At 49.6% G+C, this 16,804-nt stretch overlaps 1 protein-coding gene across 1 annotated transcript in view; it reads right to left on the bottom strand.

Moving 5' to 3' along the window:
* Positions 1-1,644: 1,644 nt before the first annotated feature.
* VPS45 (vacuolar protein sorting 45 homolog) overlaps positions 1,645-16,804 on the bottom strand; it is a 29,123-nt gene continuing 13,963 nt past the window's right edge. Inside the window, exons 14-15 of the mRNA XM_059832233.1 lie at positions 11,259-11,390; positions 1,645-2,247 (exon numbers count right to left, since the gene is read on the bottom strand). Coding sequence (XP_059688216.1) covers positions 2,160-2,247; positions 11,259-11,390 — 220 coding nt within the window. The 3' untranslated portion in view covers positions 1,645-2,159. The remainder of the gene's footprint in view (positions 2,248-11,258; positions 11,391-16,804) is intronic.

The following is a 16,804-nucleotide window of genomic DNA, read 5'->3' as shown; positions in this document are numbered from 1 at the left end:
TCCAAGCAGGAGGAGGGGGCTGAGGTGAAGACAGCGTGAGATACAAGGTCCAAATGTGACTGGAAAAAAAAACCCCAAACCCAGCATTGTACCCCTTCTCTCCAGTTTGTCACCTGCTCTGGTTTAAAAAGCTCTGGTTGTTCACCACAATGCCGATGGAAAGGGAGCCGGGCAAACCTACGTGACGTCAGCTCTGTCCGAGCCTTTGCGAAGGAGGGTGGCACTGTGAGCCTCCAAGCCTTCTGATGTGAAGCAAGGGGAGTGCAAGGGAAATAATGACTACGCCAGGGGCAGGGATGGGTCCCCAGGATTCTGTGTCAGGCTCGGTCCAAACCTTCAGTGCCTGCATTTGCCAGGAAGCAAAGATGTGTGCCAAGGAGGCTGCAAAAGGCAATAAGGAGACAGGTTTCACTTTGGAAAGGTTGATGCAACATCACGTTGTAGGAGTCTCTTAATCCACCTCTTAATCCGGTACCAGGAGCACAACCTTTGACAATATGCTGTTAGGAAACTGAGCTGCCTGATAAGGTTAGAGCCTCCTGGCTAAATAAACCAAAAACTTTGTTTCATGAGGTACCTCTCCTGCCTCCAGCAACAGCGTCAACCCCACCTTGGAGCTCCACTGCCTGACGAGGACTGCGGCATTGCAGGGTGTTAATCCTACAGGGAGGAGAGGAGCAAAACGTGTCAGCTTCCTAGCTGCGAGGATAAAGGCGATGGACTGGAAACCATGCCAGTACCCATCCCTTCCAAAACAATGCCTGACGCTCCCGAGTTAGAAAGGAAACGTTCCCTAATGATGTGGCGTGGGAACTCTGCCCCACGGCCTGACCCCATTGTTTCCCCGCGAGAGCCCTGCAGCAGCTCCACAGCGCACGTACCATCAATCCTTCAGCACCGCAGGGAGATTTTTGGATGGACAGGCGCCCAGGCTCGGAGTGACCTTGCTCCAGGGAATTGAGCCAGAGAAATGATGTGAATTCAAGTCCTTTCCATCCCCAGCAGCTCTGCAGAGCTCTCGGGGAGCTAGAGGTTCAGTCTTAATTATGGGAAAGCAAGAGATAAGGGAAAGACTTGCTCATGGGCAGCGGACATTCGCAGAAGCCAGGCATCCAGTCTGCTGATGTCTGTTTTGACTCTTAACCTGTGCTGCTTTTCACGGCTCCAGTACCTAAAATAAAAGGGAACTCGGAAAAAAAAATCCTCTTGAAGGGGCGGACAGCCTGTGTTCTCTCCTGGATGCCTGCACCCTCGCAGAAGGCAGGGGCTGGGGTTACAGCTCTCACCCCGCTCGTCTCCACCTTCCCCGGAGCCAGGGTACGGGAAGCAGAGTGAGCACCTTCTGGTCTAGCTCCCGTGCCTAGGAGGATGCCAGCCACCCTCCTCTGCTCCCAGCTCTGCTCCATAATTACAGTTCTCTGGTTGCTTTTCGAACCCAACATGTTTTATTACTGCTGGAATTATTTTTATTGTTAAAAAGAAATCACAACACTCTTCCAGTTCACAGCATGGGAGCAAAAACAGGGGCATGGAGATGTGTTTGTTTCTTAAGGTAAACAGAAGTTAATAAAGGAGATTAAGAATGTAATTATACCGCAGTGGCATTACGAAAGGGATATGAGGAATCATTTAATAAACAAGAGGTTCAGTCAAAATGGGTTATTTAATAGGACTCAAAATATACAGACAACTGAGCAGAGCAAAGGGCTTCTAGTGCCCATCAGCTTCGCCCTTCAGAGATGCACACAGAAGCCTGGGCCAGGATCATTAGATGTTCATGCGGGGACTTATACCGTGTGTTCTGACAAATCAACTAAGAGCACAGCTCTCCCACAGTGCGGCCGAGCTGCAGAGACTCAGTGCTTCTGCAGTGACATTTTTCCCAGGCTCTCCTGCAGGTTACAATTCCAATTACGCAGCCGTGTCCCGTTCAGAGCTGTGCTTGTGAGAAGACAATGAGGGTGCTGCAGTTTGGGGCACGTCCTGGTTCATCAGGGCAAACGCCAACTCCGGCATTCGCTGGAGAAGCTTCTCGTGCCCATTAAGGTTCCTGGCATGGACGGGGGAAGCTACGGCAGCAGCGCAGTGCAGGAATGTCCAGTTCTGCTCGGTCAGTTCGTGGAAGCTCCGGATGGGCGAGACAGCGATTTCTCCAAGATTCACCGTCTGCTGCTTGACCTTGGCGTAACTTGAGAGCTCTCAGCGCTTCGGCCGCGGAACCCCGAAGCTGTAACTTCCTCGAGGAAGCTGCCAAGCAAAGTTAAGGTTAGCAGAGACAAGGGCCAACTTTTCACTCATGCAGATAGAAGGTAACCACATGGCCTGGCCTCACGCCTTTGAACAAAGCCGACAAGTGCTCCACAACCTCGGAGCGATGAAAACATCTGTTTTCTCCCCTGGTGTCACCGGCATGGGGGGACAGAGTCACTCCTGCGGATGTGGTGACGGTGGCAAAGAGGAGAAGACCTGCTCACGACAGCATTTGATCCAACAAAAAATCCCACCCAGAAGAGGGATCCCGGTCCCAACGGTGATGCTCCTTCCCCTCAGCAGGCTCATGTCAAACCCAGCAGCTCCCTCCCCAAGGAGGCAGCAGCGAGGAGGTGTCAGGGACTGAGGGTGCCCGAAGGAGCATGCGTCAGAGACTCACCTCCTCCAACATAAAAGCAGCATGCTGAGAGCTGCCATCGGGGCTCACCGTTTCTCTGCAGTCGAGGGGCAGGGGCAGGGTGGATGGATCACCCACTGCCTGACCTACTCCTCCAGCTGCTTGCAAGTGAAAATGGGGGGCACTACCTCAGACTGGGACAGCTACAGTTAGGAGACACTAATCCAAGAGGAAATAAGTGAATGGCAGCCTTGGAGAATGCTCCCGTTTTCCAGCGACAGATCCTCCCACCAGCCAGGATTAATTCAGTGAGGGAGAACAAAGCGCAAAGCTATGGAACTGCACTGACCTGCCCGGGGCACCAAAATCTGGGGCTCCCAGCATGGATCACCAGGTCAGCATCTTCTCTGAACGCGGCCATTCATCCTTAAATGCCCCACCCCGTCCGGGAGGTCCCTTGTCTCTCCCCGCGCCGTGAACGGTAAGGCTTCCTGAACGAGGGCAGCCGCTCCTCGTGGGCTCAGCTCAGCATCTGGCCTGCGCTGGCAGCCCCGCTCACCTTTCAGTAACAAAGCCAGGAAGGCCAGCGCTCAGGCTTGTTTTTCTGCTCACTCTCAGTCTTCCTGTGCGGATGATAAGGCAGGAAGAGGCAGGGTGGAAACCTCCTGCCGAGGCATCCTTGCCGTTTCACAGCCAGGGCTTTCTGGAAAGCAGCCCCTTGAGCAGCCGGGGTCACTGCTTGTGCCTCACGCCCCAGCGCCTCAGCCTCATCCCAGGGCTCACATCCACGGCAAGAGCCTCCCTCCGACTTCCAGCCTCTTTAGACCACACTCAGATCTAAATAATGAGCCACATGGAAACCTCTGGGCACTAACCATTCATTCAGACGCATCTCAACCTCATCTTTTAACCCAGTAAAATGCTTATGTACACACTCAGCTTCATCCCAGTCTCTCCTCTCTATGATTTTCCAAGGAAACTTGAGGGAGTTTGGGTGCTAGACACCAAGGAATTGGTCAATTTGAGACTTATGTACAAGTTTGCCCTATAAAGTCAAGAGAACGGCTCAACGGCGCACCAGAGCAATGGCTCCACACAAAACCCAAAAGCCAACACGTTCAGAGACACATTTGCATAGGTGAACCGCTTCTCAAGAAAAAAAATTGTCAGGTGGGGATCAGCTGCCAGGGGCTGCAGAGGGAAGAAAAGAAAACCAGGTCGAAGCAGGCAGCGAGCATGCAGCAGTTAACGAAAATGCCTGGGAGTCAGGAGGGCTGCGCTCTCTGTCTTGCTCTGGTTCAGATCCTCAGATCCTGAAATCGGAATTTGCAAGACCGTTCAGTCCTAGCCCAAATCTGTTTCCACTGAAGCCCCGTTACGACTTCAGGAGCGGAGTTAGGCTAAGCATTTGATAGTTTGGAAAGTCCCCTTCTGGAATGCTTGTGGAGCGTCTTAAAAGCCTTGTATGGACATGGCTGAAGTCACGATCACCACGGAGGCAACTCTCCCAGCAAAGAATTTCTGCTGCACACAGGACTGGGGTTACGTGGTGCTGGGTCAGCTGGCAAGAGAGACAATTTCTACCTTGATGAGTCTGCAAAACGACTTTCACCCATTCTGTCACCAGGCAGTCTTTAAAGGCCAATTTTATCCCTGAAACGCGCCACGGCGTTTCAGTTTCCAGGCTTACACCTGCGACAAGCACAGATTCATTTCTTATCTGGGCGCACGGCTATGCGCAGCAAGCTGAGAAACAGGTACACATACAGAGTGGTATTTGTTGGAGCTGCACCAAGGTCAGCTGCATCACGCCTGCACTCCGGCAGCCTCAGCGCTGCTTCACAAAGCACAGCGGAGCTTAATCCAGCCAAGCACGCCGGAGCAAGGAAGGCTAAACCTTGGAAACACGGTTGTTTAAATAGGTCTGAAAGTGGGTGAAGGTTTGAGACTAATTCAATCCTTTCAAGAGGGGAAAAAAAACCACCTTTGAACCGACCAGAGCGTCTTCTCCTGCGTGCTGATACAGCGCCTGAGCAGCCGCTGTAACACAAACACCAGCGCAAGACCCCTGCGAGTGAACCTTCACCCGACATCCCAATACATCTGCACGCCACATCCCTGAAGCCAAAGGCGCTGTGACGGCTGCCCACAAAATGAAGCGCTGGCCCACTGGCATTGCTTCATCGCAGCTACTTACACCTGCCGGGCTGCGCAGTTTGGGAGGCCGCGGAATGCTCTGCAAAACCACAGCAACGCTCCCACATGAGATCTAGCGAGGATACGTTACCAGGAAGATGGTTACTCTGGCAATGCGACGAAGTGCTACCAGTTTCTAGGTTGACTCATTCCTTCAATATGCTGATCAAGTTATCTGAACATTAATGCTTTTAAAAAAAAACAAACATAAAGAAATAAGAATCAGGATATACCACAAATCCCACAAAAATGTGATTCCCCTAGAACAGGTCTAAAATAGGTCTACCTGCCCAGGTTGTGAATCATGAGGGTTTAAAACCAAAATGATTAAAAAATAAAATCTCATGCAAACGCCTGCACCAATTTCCAGATCTCCTCACCGCACCACCTAGAAATGTGCGTTCCAGGAGGGCGGCAGCCTGACTTCTAGGAGGTGTGCAGGAACTGCGGGCACTGTGGTCATTCAGCTCTGTGAGTACAGAGAGCTCTCCCTCCTCCAGTTTTATTTTCAGGCATTAGAGCCAGGCAGACTGAGTTCTTCACCGAGAATTACTTGCTTTTATTTTTAAAGGGGACTCCTGTTTACTTGCTATCTGGAGAGAAAGTTTGTGTGTGTGGAGAGGGAGATGCAGTGAGACGCTGTCACTTTATACTTCAGGGAGGTCTTAAAAGCAGGCGGCACGACCAGCTCCGAGCATCTCCTGCCCAGAGGGTCTCCCCGTCCGGAGTGCAGCTGATCTAAGAGCCGGACTCCCAACCGCAGCAGAGGGGTGGGCTGGCGCACAGCAAAACCGCGCCGTGCTGCCGCTGTTGTTATTCCCCAGGACCCCGAGGGTCCTGCAAGAAACAGCGTGAGCATCTAGCGCAGTGGTCGCAGCTCCTCCAGCTCTGGCTGGGAAAGCCTCTGATCAGAGTGCGAGCATCAAACCACAAGAAGAATTTGAACCCATCTCTCCGCTCTACTCCAAACCCTCCCTCCCTCCACAGCAAGCGGGAACCGCGGCTGGTCCAAACGCTCCTCCCGTCGGCACAGGTATCCGGTGACCAGGCTCCACCGGCTAAGCACACCGCAGCCGCGTTTGGCACAACCAGGCTATTACTGTAACTGGGTAAGTGGGTCAGGCTAGCTATCCCCTTGGATTAGTCACAGCAGGTTTGTGCTTAACCTGTGCTCTGGATGAGTCAGCCCCACGCGCCAGATGTTCCTCCTGGTCTTGGGCATCCATTTTTAGACGATTATTGATAATTTTTTAACCCTGTCTCCTCCAAACCCAGCAGAATTTCTTTGAAATCCATTTGCCTGTGCAGGAAAAAAAGGGCGCTGCTTGCCCGTGGGCCTGGTGGTAAAACTGTTTGCCAACAGCAAGGAATCAGCTCCCTCACGTTGAATTTTCTTTAGGAAGCAGGGGAGCCAGAGCCACTTCTTTCCAGCTTTCCACCCAGAGAAGGGGAGCGGTTAGGAGGCACTGCTGCATTAGGCTCTCTGACTTCTTCAGTTCAAAGTCCAGCAATGATGTTCTTGGCTTTTCTCCCCCTGCCCTGATGCCACGACAAAGCCACTGCCTTTAAGAGCTCTTTGCATTCTGCGTTTTGGTGTGAGCCCATGACCCTCCACGGATGTTCCAGAGCGGAGAGCAACTGAAAACCCACAGATTTAATGCTGGCACAGTTTTGCCCAAGTTTATCTGGTTCCTGCAGGTAATTACAGAGGTTGCTATGGTGTGAAGGACTGGCACCGAGTCAAGAAAGACCTCTCACTTTCACCATAAATATAATTTAAATACTTATTATATATGTATTTTTAAAGAACCTATGATCAATAATCCCCAGCCTTCCAGCCCTTCCATTACAGCTCACTATGTTGCGGGAAAAAAACAGACAGGAGCTCTGCACTCAGGTCTTCATTTATCAAGTGGTTCGACCCGTGCCCAGATGCGATGGCGTAGCTGCAGGCTGAGTCCCCAGCACGAGTCCGCTGTAGAACCACGTTAAGTGGGCAGATGTGGCATTTCAATGCTCCCGGGCCGGGCAGAGCTCTGCAGTGAGCTGTTGCCTAGGCTCAGCATGCAGGAAAACACGTCCGGGAAGGCTTTTTTACCTTTTTGACAATCAAGTCATAATAGAAGTATTTTTAGTGGGGCTGCCAAAATTTCAGAAGTAACCGAGGCAGCCAATCTGGTTTGATTAGAAAAACACGGAAAATTCCTTGACAACAGGTTTTTTTCCACCCTGCTGGCATTTCTCAAAGGATCTCAAAGCCTTACCAAATGCTCACCTGTATACCCTCCTGGACTTAACAGCGCGAGGGTCGCCTGTTAACGGGAACGGAGGGAAAAAAGGAAGAATTAAGTAAGCTGGGATGGGACTGATTTAAGGCCTCATCTGCAGCAAAATGAGGGTGCACAATCAAAGAGGTTTTCTGATCTCTGGATTTCCGTATTTCTCTGGCTTTCATCACTTGACTTTCCAGCACCCCCGCTGCTTTAACGCATTTTTTTTTCTCACAGCTCGTGGTTGCAGCCAGCAACAGAAGACCCAAGCTGCATTCCCAACCCTGTCACTGACTGAGCTGCCCATGGGTAACGTCAGGCAAGAGGCCAAGGAGTAGGTGCGCTACATGGATTTATCTGTTGGAGGCAGAGGAGGGAAGACAAGAAACGAAATTTTTCTCATACCTTGTAAAACCACTGGGATTTTTTCAAACAGAGGAACGAACTCCAACAGTAGAGGCTGTCAGCTTCTGCAGCCTGATTTATTTACAAGGAATCCCTTAGACTACATGCCTCATTTCAGGATATGAGCATTGTTATTGGATGCCTGCCCCTATCTTGCATCTATATGGATATAAATCCAGAAAGGTCAACTGGGACAGAGTCTCCCTGACATGACTGTGCAGCATAAGGAAACTTTAAACAGGTACCTACTATGCCCTCTTTGCAAACATGGAATGTTGTATTTTTCATCCCTCCACCAAGTATTTTTCACCCCTCCACTTTAAAGCATCCACTTATGGTATATTCACTGGACAATGCAGATGGTGTCTTAAACAGATAAGCTTCCTGCAAATACACAGCTCTAACAACATAACCAGCCCCAAAGGCCTGTCTGCCTCCTGCTTTGTAAAAAAGCAGCATGGATATCCCTTAAGCCATCCCCCACCCTATAAACACAGATGTTGAGCACAATTTAAGTTAGACTGGCAAGAACAATGAAAGCACAGGATTAGAGCGCTTACATGGGCTGCTCAGCGCATTAATATAAAAATCTCCTTGTTTATTGTGACATATCAACCCTAATCCAGCAGAAATAAGCAACAGTTCATTAAAGGAAGGCCAGTGGATTACTGGAGGAGCTAGGACACAAACCTAGGTTTCCTCACATTACACACCTCGGTGTATTTGCTGAAATTCCCCGTGATCCTCACGCACTTTGCTAGAATTGCGGTTAACACTCAGTGGATGAGAAATCGTCGTTTCTCAGGTGTCCTGAGCGAGTCGGCTCGCTCCGCTGCACAGGCTGCTCCTCCTCTGTGTGCAGGGCTAAGCAGGCCGGTCTTCCCTGGAAAAGGGCTCGAGATGACTGACTCAAAAGTTCCAATTTTTTATTGTTATTCATGTGGCCTCTCATCATTAAGGGAATCTTGTTCAAGCCACTGGGGAAAAGCAAATTGTTTGGGGCCGGGCTATTTTTAGAATGGGACCCGCGACAGTCCTCATCCCGGAGTTCCCAGACAGGACCTTGTAGTAGTCAGCCCTTAAAAAGCAACAGCCTTATTTTTCCTTTTTTTTTTCACTTCATTCTTTGAAATGCAAATTTTGATACAGTATCCTAGTTTTTCTGTAAATAATTCAGAGGCTGCGCCAAAACGTAGTCACGGTAGAAGCCCTAACTAGCTAATGTTACTCATTACAGCACAGATCTAAGAAGCGGAGCCCAACGATGTAGCTGCAAATCTTGAACTTCATAAAGCAGAAGTGAGCTCAAAGACCTTCTGGTGCATATAGACAAAGGAGAAAGTTGCCCAACCTCACCTAACAGGTCAACAGCAGAGCTGGGACAGCAACCTAAAGCTCAGACCATCTTCTCACACCCATCCTGCTCACCACACTACTGCTTTCCTTCTCCCACTCAAAATGCTGCTGGTGAGTTTTCCCTGTCCCTCCCCCAGTGACAGTTTTTACTCCATCTGCTACACCGATACACTTTCAGGGCAGGTCTCAACCTCCAATACGGTGTGAAAAACTATACCATCCCAGAGATCTCCATCTCGCTTACTCTGGTTTTTGTGTTCAGGGTGGCGTGATGACAGTACTATCCAGGTTCACAGCACAGATGCTGGTAAAAATCCGATGCAGGCGTGTTGGTAGATGTCAAAATCAGCCTCAGAATGCACTGGCAGACTGAGAGGTTACAGTGGATGCCAGGCTGCATATGAACCAGGGTTTTTTACATCCTTGCAAGATGACAATTTACTTTACTGCTTTCTTGTTATCAGTCAAAGCGCGGCTAGTATGTCTGCTGATCTCTTTTTCTTACTATTTCTAGGCTTGGCTAAAACGGGATTTAGTTCAAAGGCTACTTTGTAAAGCAGAAGGTTGAGGAAGCTGGGTAATTTGGGCAGGAATTGGTCGATATGTGGGCTAATACATTAGACTTGCCTTTGTAACCCAGTTCATAAAAGCAATTTACTTCTGGGCTAGCATCAGCTCAGGAGCTTTCCAAGTATCTGACATTAAGCTAAAGTAAGGGCCAAATTTCAGAGCGGGGACTGTGAATTTGGAGGGTTTGGGCGTTTTTTCTGAGCAAGTGGTGATAGGAGCCACTGGATTTCCTTGCAAGAGAATTGTTATTGCTTCTGTGCAGGCAGTTTTGGAGCCTGAAGGTCCCTTACAGGCACGAAAAGGAAGGGCAAAAGTGCAAGGATTTTATAAGGATCACACTGGACTCTGATGCAGCAGCAGCACACCTATATGGCCTGAAATCCAAGCCATTTTTTAGCCTGCTCGCTACACTTGAGTCCACCTGTCAGTAACTGAGATCAATGAAGTGCTTGACAGCTGTATTTCTGACACACGACACCTGTGGTGTTAATAGCATGTGTTTCCTGAACTCCAGGAGACTGCTGAGACACCCAAAGCTGTTAGTCAGCTCCGAAAATTTCATTCCAAATGTTGAGAAGCATAACTTTTCCTTCCTGTTGCAGGACTGCATTTTGTTTGCGTTTCTTTGTGGCAATGTTGAAGCTCTCCTTCCACCCCAGCTCAGAGCAGGGTGCTCCCTTTACGCTCAAAGCAGCTGCTGGACAACGCCAGGGACTCTCCCAGGACTTAGATTTCACCGCGCTTCCTGCTGCAACACATGGGAGAGATGTGGGTCACCTGTCACGTTCCTGACATTACCCTCCTGCCGATAACCCATCGGCTCCCGGCAGTGTCATTACGAACGGGGACAGATCGGCGTGGTGGAAAGGAGCAAGTATTGAAAGAATTCACGCTCCTTTGCTTGGCTAGCAACAAGCTGTGCTGATAGGAAACAATCCTCAATATGGTCTAAATTTTCACCTGTGCTCAAATACTCCTATGAATAACTTGGGTTCAGGAAACATTATTTGTATTTCTAAACCAGACATTTCATAGGAGATAAACCAGGCATTCCGTATCAACAGGAATTTTTGGCCAGCTACAGCAAAGCAGTTGCAGGTTTCTGTACAAGCTGTCTGACTCTCTGTAAATCCCGACTGAGACCCTTAGGAATGGCTCACTCAGCTCAGTGCAGGGGACGTGAAAGACCGTCAGCATTGCCCAACACGAGCCCTTCCAGCTCCGACGGTCAGCCGCTGGAACGCCCCAGAGACAGCAACCTAGGAACTGCATGAAGCTCAGCGTGGGCAGCGCTCCCCAGCATTGATCGGTTCCTGAGGGGATTAAGCTCTTACAAATGCCTGGCCTGCCAGGAAAGCGTACAGCAAACCAACAAGGAAAGCTCCGTTCTCCAGGGAAAAATGCAAAAGACACAGCCAATACTCTGCAGGCTTGTGGGCGGCAGAGAGCTTGCTAGCAGTGTAATCATAGAACTCGGTTCTAATCATAGGTACATTAACTTCCCTGCTATCAAATGCAGTTGCTCCAGATTTCAACAGGAGCAATGAGACCACAGTCATTTTCGAATTCCTGTGTGCTGCACTGGCTTCTCATTCATATTAGAATGTGTGGTGAATTATAAGCAGGAAAAACTATATACATCTACTTCCCTGCCCTTGAATTCAGTAAAATGCTCATTAAACCTTCAGCTTGGTAATTTGTCCCTCAGCCACAATGAGCAGAGCCGGGCTCGGACCATTTACACTCATTTCTGTGTTTTACTGCGCGATGAAGATCCCTCAGGCGTCACAAATTCACGCTCACATCAGCAGTTTTACATACACAGAATCCACAGTAAAGAATACGGTTATTACCTTTTTGTGTTGTGGATTGTGGTCCCACCTAGGACGATCCGGACCCCCGGGTTGGTGCGGTTAAGGTTATAGACAGTCAGCGCCTCTTCATAAGTTGCTCCTCCGATGATGAACACGATAATATCTTGGGGCCTGCAATAAAAACGCAAATGTTGAGATGGGATCAGACAAAACACAAAGATAAATCCTGTACCTCTCACGGGCGCTGAGGCAATGATCCCGGTGATTTCTCTCCCTGGACCATGTCTCGTTTCTGTGGTGCGCTAGGCTCAAGACTGACAACAACGTGTAGCCCATTAAATCGTTTCTAAAACATTGTCTCTCCTAAACATTTACACAACGTGCTAACGGTCCTTAAAAGCCTCCTCAGCAACACCCACACGCTGCATGCCTGTGGAGCTCCACCATGACACATACGCCAATGTTTAATGCATGATCGAGACACTGCTGCGGCTGTTAAATTAAGATCAATTCAGGAGTCAAACGAGGACAACAGTGGTGCTTCAGACCTCTCGGGCTCGGTTTGAAGGGCACGGATCAGCTGCAGTTTTGCTGGCTGATTACAAAACTGCTGGGATTTGTACATAAGTTTACCTCTGAGGTTACATTCCCCAGCCAGCCTAGAAATACAGGATTTTACAGAGAAGTAGCGTGAGGGGAAAGGGGGGAACGGAGAGAAGTGCCTTCATCCGATAAAATACAAAACCAGCCATATGCCCGGCGCGTTCTGCTTTCAAAGGAAGGCTGCACCTTCCTTGCACCACCCTCCCCAATCACTTAAGTTTTCCACTCTCCGGGATAGCAGAATGTGCTTGCAACCCATAAATCAGCTCTGCTACCATCTGAGAGAACAATTTCTGCAGAATCTACAGCGAAAAGGTGCGGATCGCATCCTGTCAGTCATCCGCCTGAGTCAGACTGGTCAAACCTCGACACAATTAACTTTCTGTGCAGTCTCCAACCTCATCCCTGCTTTCCGAGCAGGTACGTCTGCCAGAATACAGCTGCTTACTGCAGTGGTGGAAGCAGCAGGCGTTCATCTGCTCTGTCTGTGCGAGCTCCGGATCAGTGACAAAGCAAATGGAGCATGAGACAGGGACGACCCCGGCCTGCACCGGGACTCTGTGTCTCTGGTTACTCCCTGCGGAGGAGCCAACCTGCAAAGCCCTCGACAACTGTTACTGTCCAGAGGAGCAACAGGCGCATCGGAAGGACGAACATCGGGGACGTCTTTCTTGGCATCACTGAACAGGCAGCACTAGCAAGAGCAAAACTGCTTCTGCCGTTGGAATGTGACGCTGGCTCAGAACAAGCGTGTTAGCCATCAGATCCACACAACTGCCTCCCTGCCCCTGGAGAGGATGCAGAAAGGTACGAAAAACGAATGGAAAAGATCAGCACGCACCCCTTCCCAAAGTGATCTTTGTTACCGATAACCTTCCAAATCATAGGTCTTTTCAGAGAGTTTGGGCTAAGTCTGCGTAAGATGATTTGGACAGACAAACGGAGATTTCAGAGATGCTGTAGAAGGTGGCGGTAGCCTCCCTTTGTGGGGTGGAGAGGGAATACTGCAGCCTCGATGCCTGGAATGAGGGAACCCCATCATTTCAGACACACCCTCCAGCGACACGCAGCATTGCTAATTCAACGGCAAAAAGTTGTTCATTTGGCACAGTTCTTCCGCAGGTACTATACCATTTGTTATCCTTGGGGACTGTAATAATTCTAATAATGGCCAAGACTTCCTGCTGCAGTTTACTGCGCAGCTTCCTTGGAAAGAACCAGGCTTAAAGCGGAATCCTTTGTAGAGAAGTCCGCAATAGTGGAACACGCTATATTAGATGCCTTACGCCTGCGCTCTGGATGAAGTGGCAAGTTTTACCTTGCGCGTGATTCACCCCTTCCAGCCAGGAGCCGTGGTGTAGGCAGTGCTGCCCTCGGGATTTCAGCAACGCAGTCTGCACTGTCTTCGCTTCCCTCCCAGAGCCCCAGGATTCGGCGCGCTCATCTCTCCCTGCAGAGCTACACCGTGTCCCCCGCACGGGAACAGCCTGTGAAATCTTCTGCACTGCAGCCCTAAGATAAGCAGGTTATATATAGCAACCGCGCATTCAGGCTGTGCAGGTTCAAACATCTCCCTGAGGCAGACGGAGGTTTTTGCACCCCAGTGACAACACAAGTCGCTGAGCCAGCCCCAGAGGACAGAAGAGTGCTGTACCTTGTCTTTTGAGCTACGTTCAGCCAAACGGCTTTGGAAACTAGACACAAATGTGCCCAAGTCTTTTGGGGAGGGAAATCAGAGGGAAGGGGAGGCACAGCAATGAAATAATCTGATAAGCCGCTGTTAGTTGTCAGAAAACGTACACCTAAAATCTCTACGAGCCCACTTTTATCATGATGCATGTAGATGTGCTAAGTAGGCCGTGCCACACTTTGTTTCTTAGTGAGAATGCCTTTTAGGCTGAGAAAGCTGCACCTCCCCAAAGTCCAGTAGGTCAGTCAGGAACTTTAGGGTTAAGGTAACGTCACTAACTGGATCACTGGAGCCACAAAGAAACAAACCAGGTGATTTCTTACCAAGAAGTCTTGTGCAGACTGAAACCCACAGGACCAGTCTCCTGGTACCATCGTTTATGCAGTTTTTGGTTGGAACTGTCAGAAACCTAAGGAATTTAGATGCCAAAGTCGTGTGGCTCGCTCCCGTATACTCCTCTGGAATATCTTAACGTGTACCAGCCTTTAAATCTGCTGCCATGACACCAGCCGTGCCAGTTCACATCACTGATGCACTTAACAGTCCCTGAAGTCAGGCCTATGCAATGCTTGGTCGCGGCTTTCTCCGAGGAGTGAGTTAGAGTTACGTTAATTAGCCTAACGAGACGCTGGATCCCCACAAATGAGGGTGAGACTGTGCGCTGTCAGCCTGGTCACTTCCTCAACTCAAGGCAGGACTGAAGATTACATCCGCCGGAAGGGAAACTGCGTGTTTCTTGCTTGTGCAAAGCCCAGATGCAGAGGAGAGGAGATTTGCTAGTTTCTCAACCCCAGGCTCAAGAAGAGAAAAATGACTTATGAAGGCATTTACAGCTGTCTTAAAAGAGGTCTGAAAAGATAAAATCCATTTTGAATCACATCAGGCTAAGGAGGAACTAAGTACACAGAGGAGAAGCAGCAGCAAGTCATGAAACCCTTCCTGCCTGTGCTCTTCCCTCCCACTCCTCCGCTAGCTCTTAGCTGAAAGCAGTCTCACACACAGCCTGTCAGGCAGGGCCACCTTTCATGCAGCACAGATGAGGATCACGTAGATGATCGAACTGGTGAGGCAAACGAGGCTGACCTAAGAAAGGATACAAACCCTACGAATGGAAGCGTAGAGGTTTTTAATATACTGTGTTTTCCTTGCTGCTGTGTTTAGAAGACCCTGTCATGGTGCAGAATTCCCCTGTGCTAGGCGCTGTACAAAACTCGAATAAGAAAATGGTTCCTTTGCCCTTTAAGTCATTCCTGTACTTTTTAGGAAGCAGCTGGCACTATCCAGCTCGGGAGACTAAACGGCCCAGAGATCTCATCACAGACCGCAGTAACATTTCTCTGCCATCCTCAGTCAGAAAGTCTGGGTTTCATCTTGGGCACGGCTTTGTCACTGCGGATTAGCAGTTTTTGTTGCTGTGGAGAATCTTTGTACAAAGAGAGGAACAGATCGGCTGACATCCAGGAAAAACCTGTATAAAAAGATGTCAGACAGATAGAGAAATCCAGAAAGAAGGATAATCCAAACAGACCCAGCATGGGAGAGCCGATATCTACGCTGGGCTGCAAACTAAACTGCTAATGCCTCGGAGATGCTGGGTCGCAGGTACGAAAGCTTCCTGCTTGGATGTTATATCCTGCTCTGCCTCTACTTCCCGTGCAGTTGTGATTGCTAGGTATCAGGAGTATGGCACAGGACGTGCTTATTTATGCTTTTGTATTGCTGCTGCCTTTCTCACAGGATTAAGCCTGGCGTGGGGGAGTGGGGGCAGAACTACGGCCTCTCTCCCACTTCAGGTGCCGGGCTCAAAGCATCCGGCATTTACCCTGCAGATTCCTCACAGACCAGAAGTGAGCTAAGTCCCGCAGAGGCAGACTGCCACAGAAAGAACAAAGGGATCTTGGTGTTCTCATGACATGCCCAGGGCACTACTTCTATCGAGGGCAAATAATAAGCAATTTCGGAATAGGAAGAAACTCCAAGACCGTTATAGGATTAGTGGGAAAGCAATCTCCAGCAACGCGCGCTCCAGCTGTTGCGCTCCTCAGACCCAATTTGTGGATGTGGCTATGTATCTCCTCGGGTTAACTACCAATTTAACAGCTAAATGCTCAAACAATTCAGACAGGAGGAAAAAGCAACTTTCTTGAACAAACAGGGACACGGTCAGAGCTTTGCCGTAAAAATCCACAAAACGCAAACCATACCGAACACAAGATAATAGACATGGTTTAGGCATAGCGCTACTTTCCCTCATCTTTAGGGCAGTACGTGTGAGCTCAGATGAAAAAGCACACAGCCAAATGGTTCCACATCACATGCTGCAAGCTGGTGCTTCCAAAAAAGGAGATTTTATAGTCGCTGCCTAAGGAGCCACCTCACCCATCCCTTCAGATGTGTGTCAGCTCTAGACAGTTCTAAATGGTTCCAAATTCTTCCTCTCCTCAAGCAGTCAACAGGAACTTTCCCTTCAACAAAATCAGCGGGAGAAAGATCACGTCCAGTCTGTACGTCGCAGAATACTCTAAACTAGACGGTACCGGTGAGTTCTCACGGTCCACATTTAAGTCTGAACTTTGATGGGCTTTCAGACAAGGTGACCTTCCAAAATTTTTGAATAAGCAGGTAAGTAATCGTGGTAATTTGAGAGAGACACGGAATGAGCCGAGCCCCATCGGGATCCCCAGGGAGCAGCATGCCTTTTCCTACTGCTATTTCATGGCCTGTTGCCTGGCTCACGCAAAATTTTGAGGGCCCATGTTTGGTTTTAAGAACTGTAGCAGTGACAGAGCTGTCTTGTGGTCTGATTACAAACTTGATTTTGTAAGAAGAGGACTCTAGCCATCTTAGGCAAGCACCAGCAATGCCCCGTTAGAGAAAATCCCGGGTCAAAGCACGAACAAAGCGAAAGCTGCACCCAAAGGGGAGGCTTTGGCAGAGCCTGGCGAGCAGCGCCCGCCGGTGCGGTCACAAACCTTAGGAGGCATCTCGTACGGCGTGGAACACAGCCGGGGCTCCCGCAGACGGCTGTGACAGAGAGAGGCTTTAGGAACTTTTCTAGCGAGTTCTTTCCAGCAGCAAGGTGGAAGGGACTGCAGGCTGACGGCATATGAGAAAAGGATGCTATTTAACACAGCAGGAAATAGAGGAGAAGCGAAAGAAAGCAGAATTTCTTATCGCTCTCTCCTAGGAACCCTGCTCAGTGCTTTGCAAAGATTCCCTTTCCTTCTCTGCTGCCAATTTCCACAGCTGAATTTGGACCAGGAGCTTCTCCTCCCTTGCAACACGGTTCATG

Source organism: Gavia stellata, chromosome 33 (assembly GCF_030936135.1).
Source record: "Gavia stellata isolate bGavSte3 chromosome 33, bGavSte3.hap2, whole genome shotgun sequence".
NCBI lineage: Eukaryota > Metazoa > Chordata > Aves > Gaviiformes > Gaviidae > Gavia > Gavia stellata.
The sequence above is the reverse complement of the archived record's forward strand: the minus strand, read 5'-3'. Positions and strand labels throughout refer to the sequence as shown.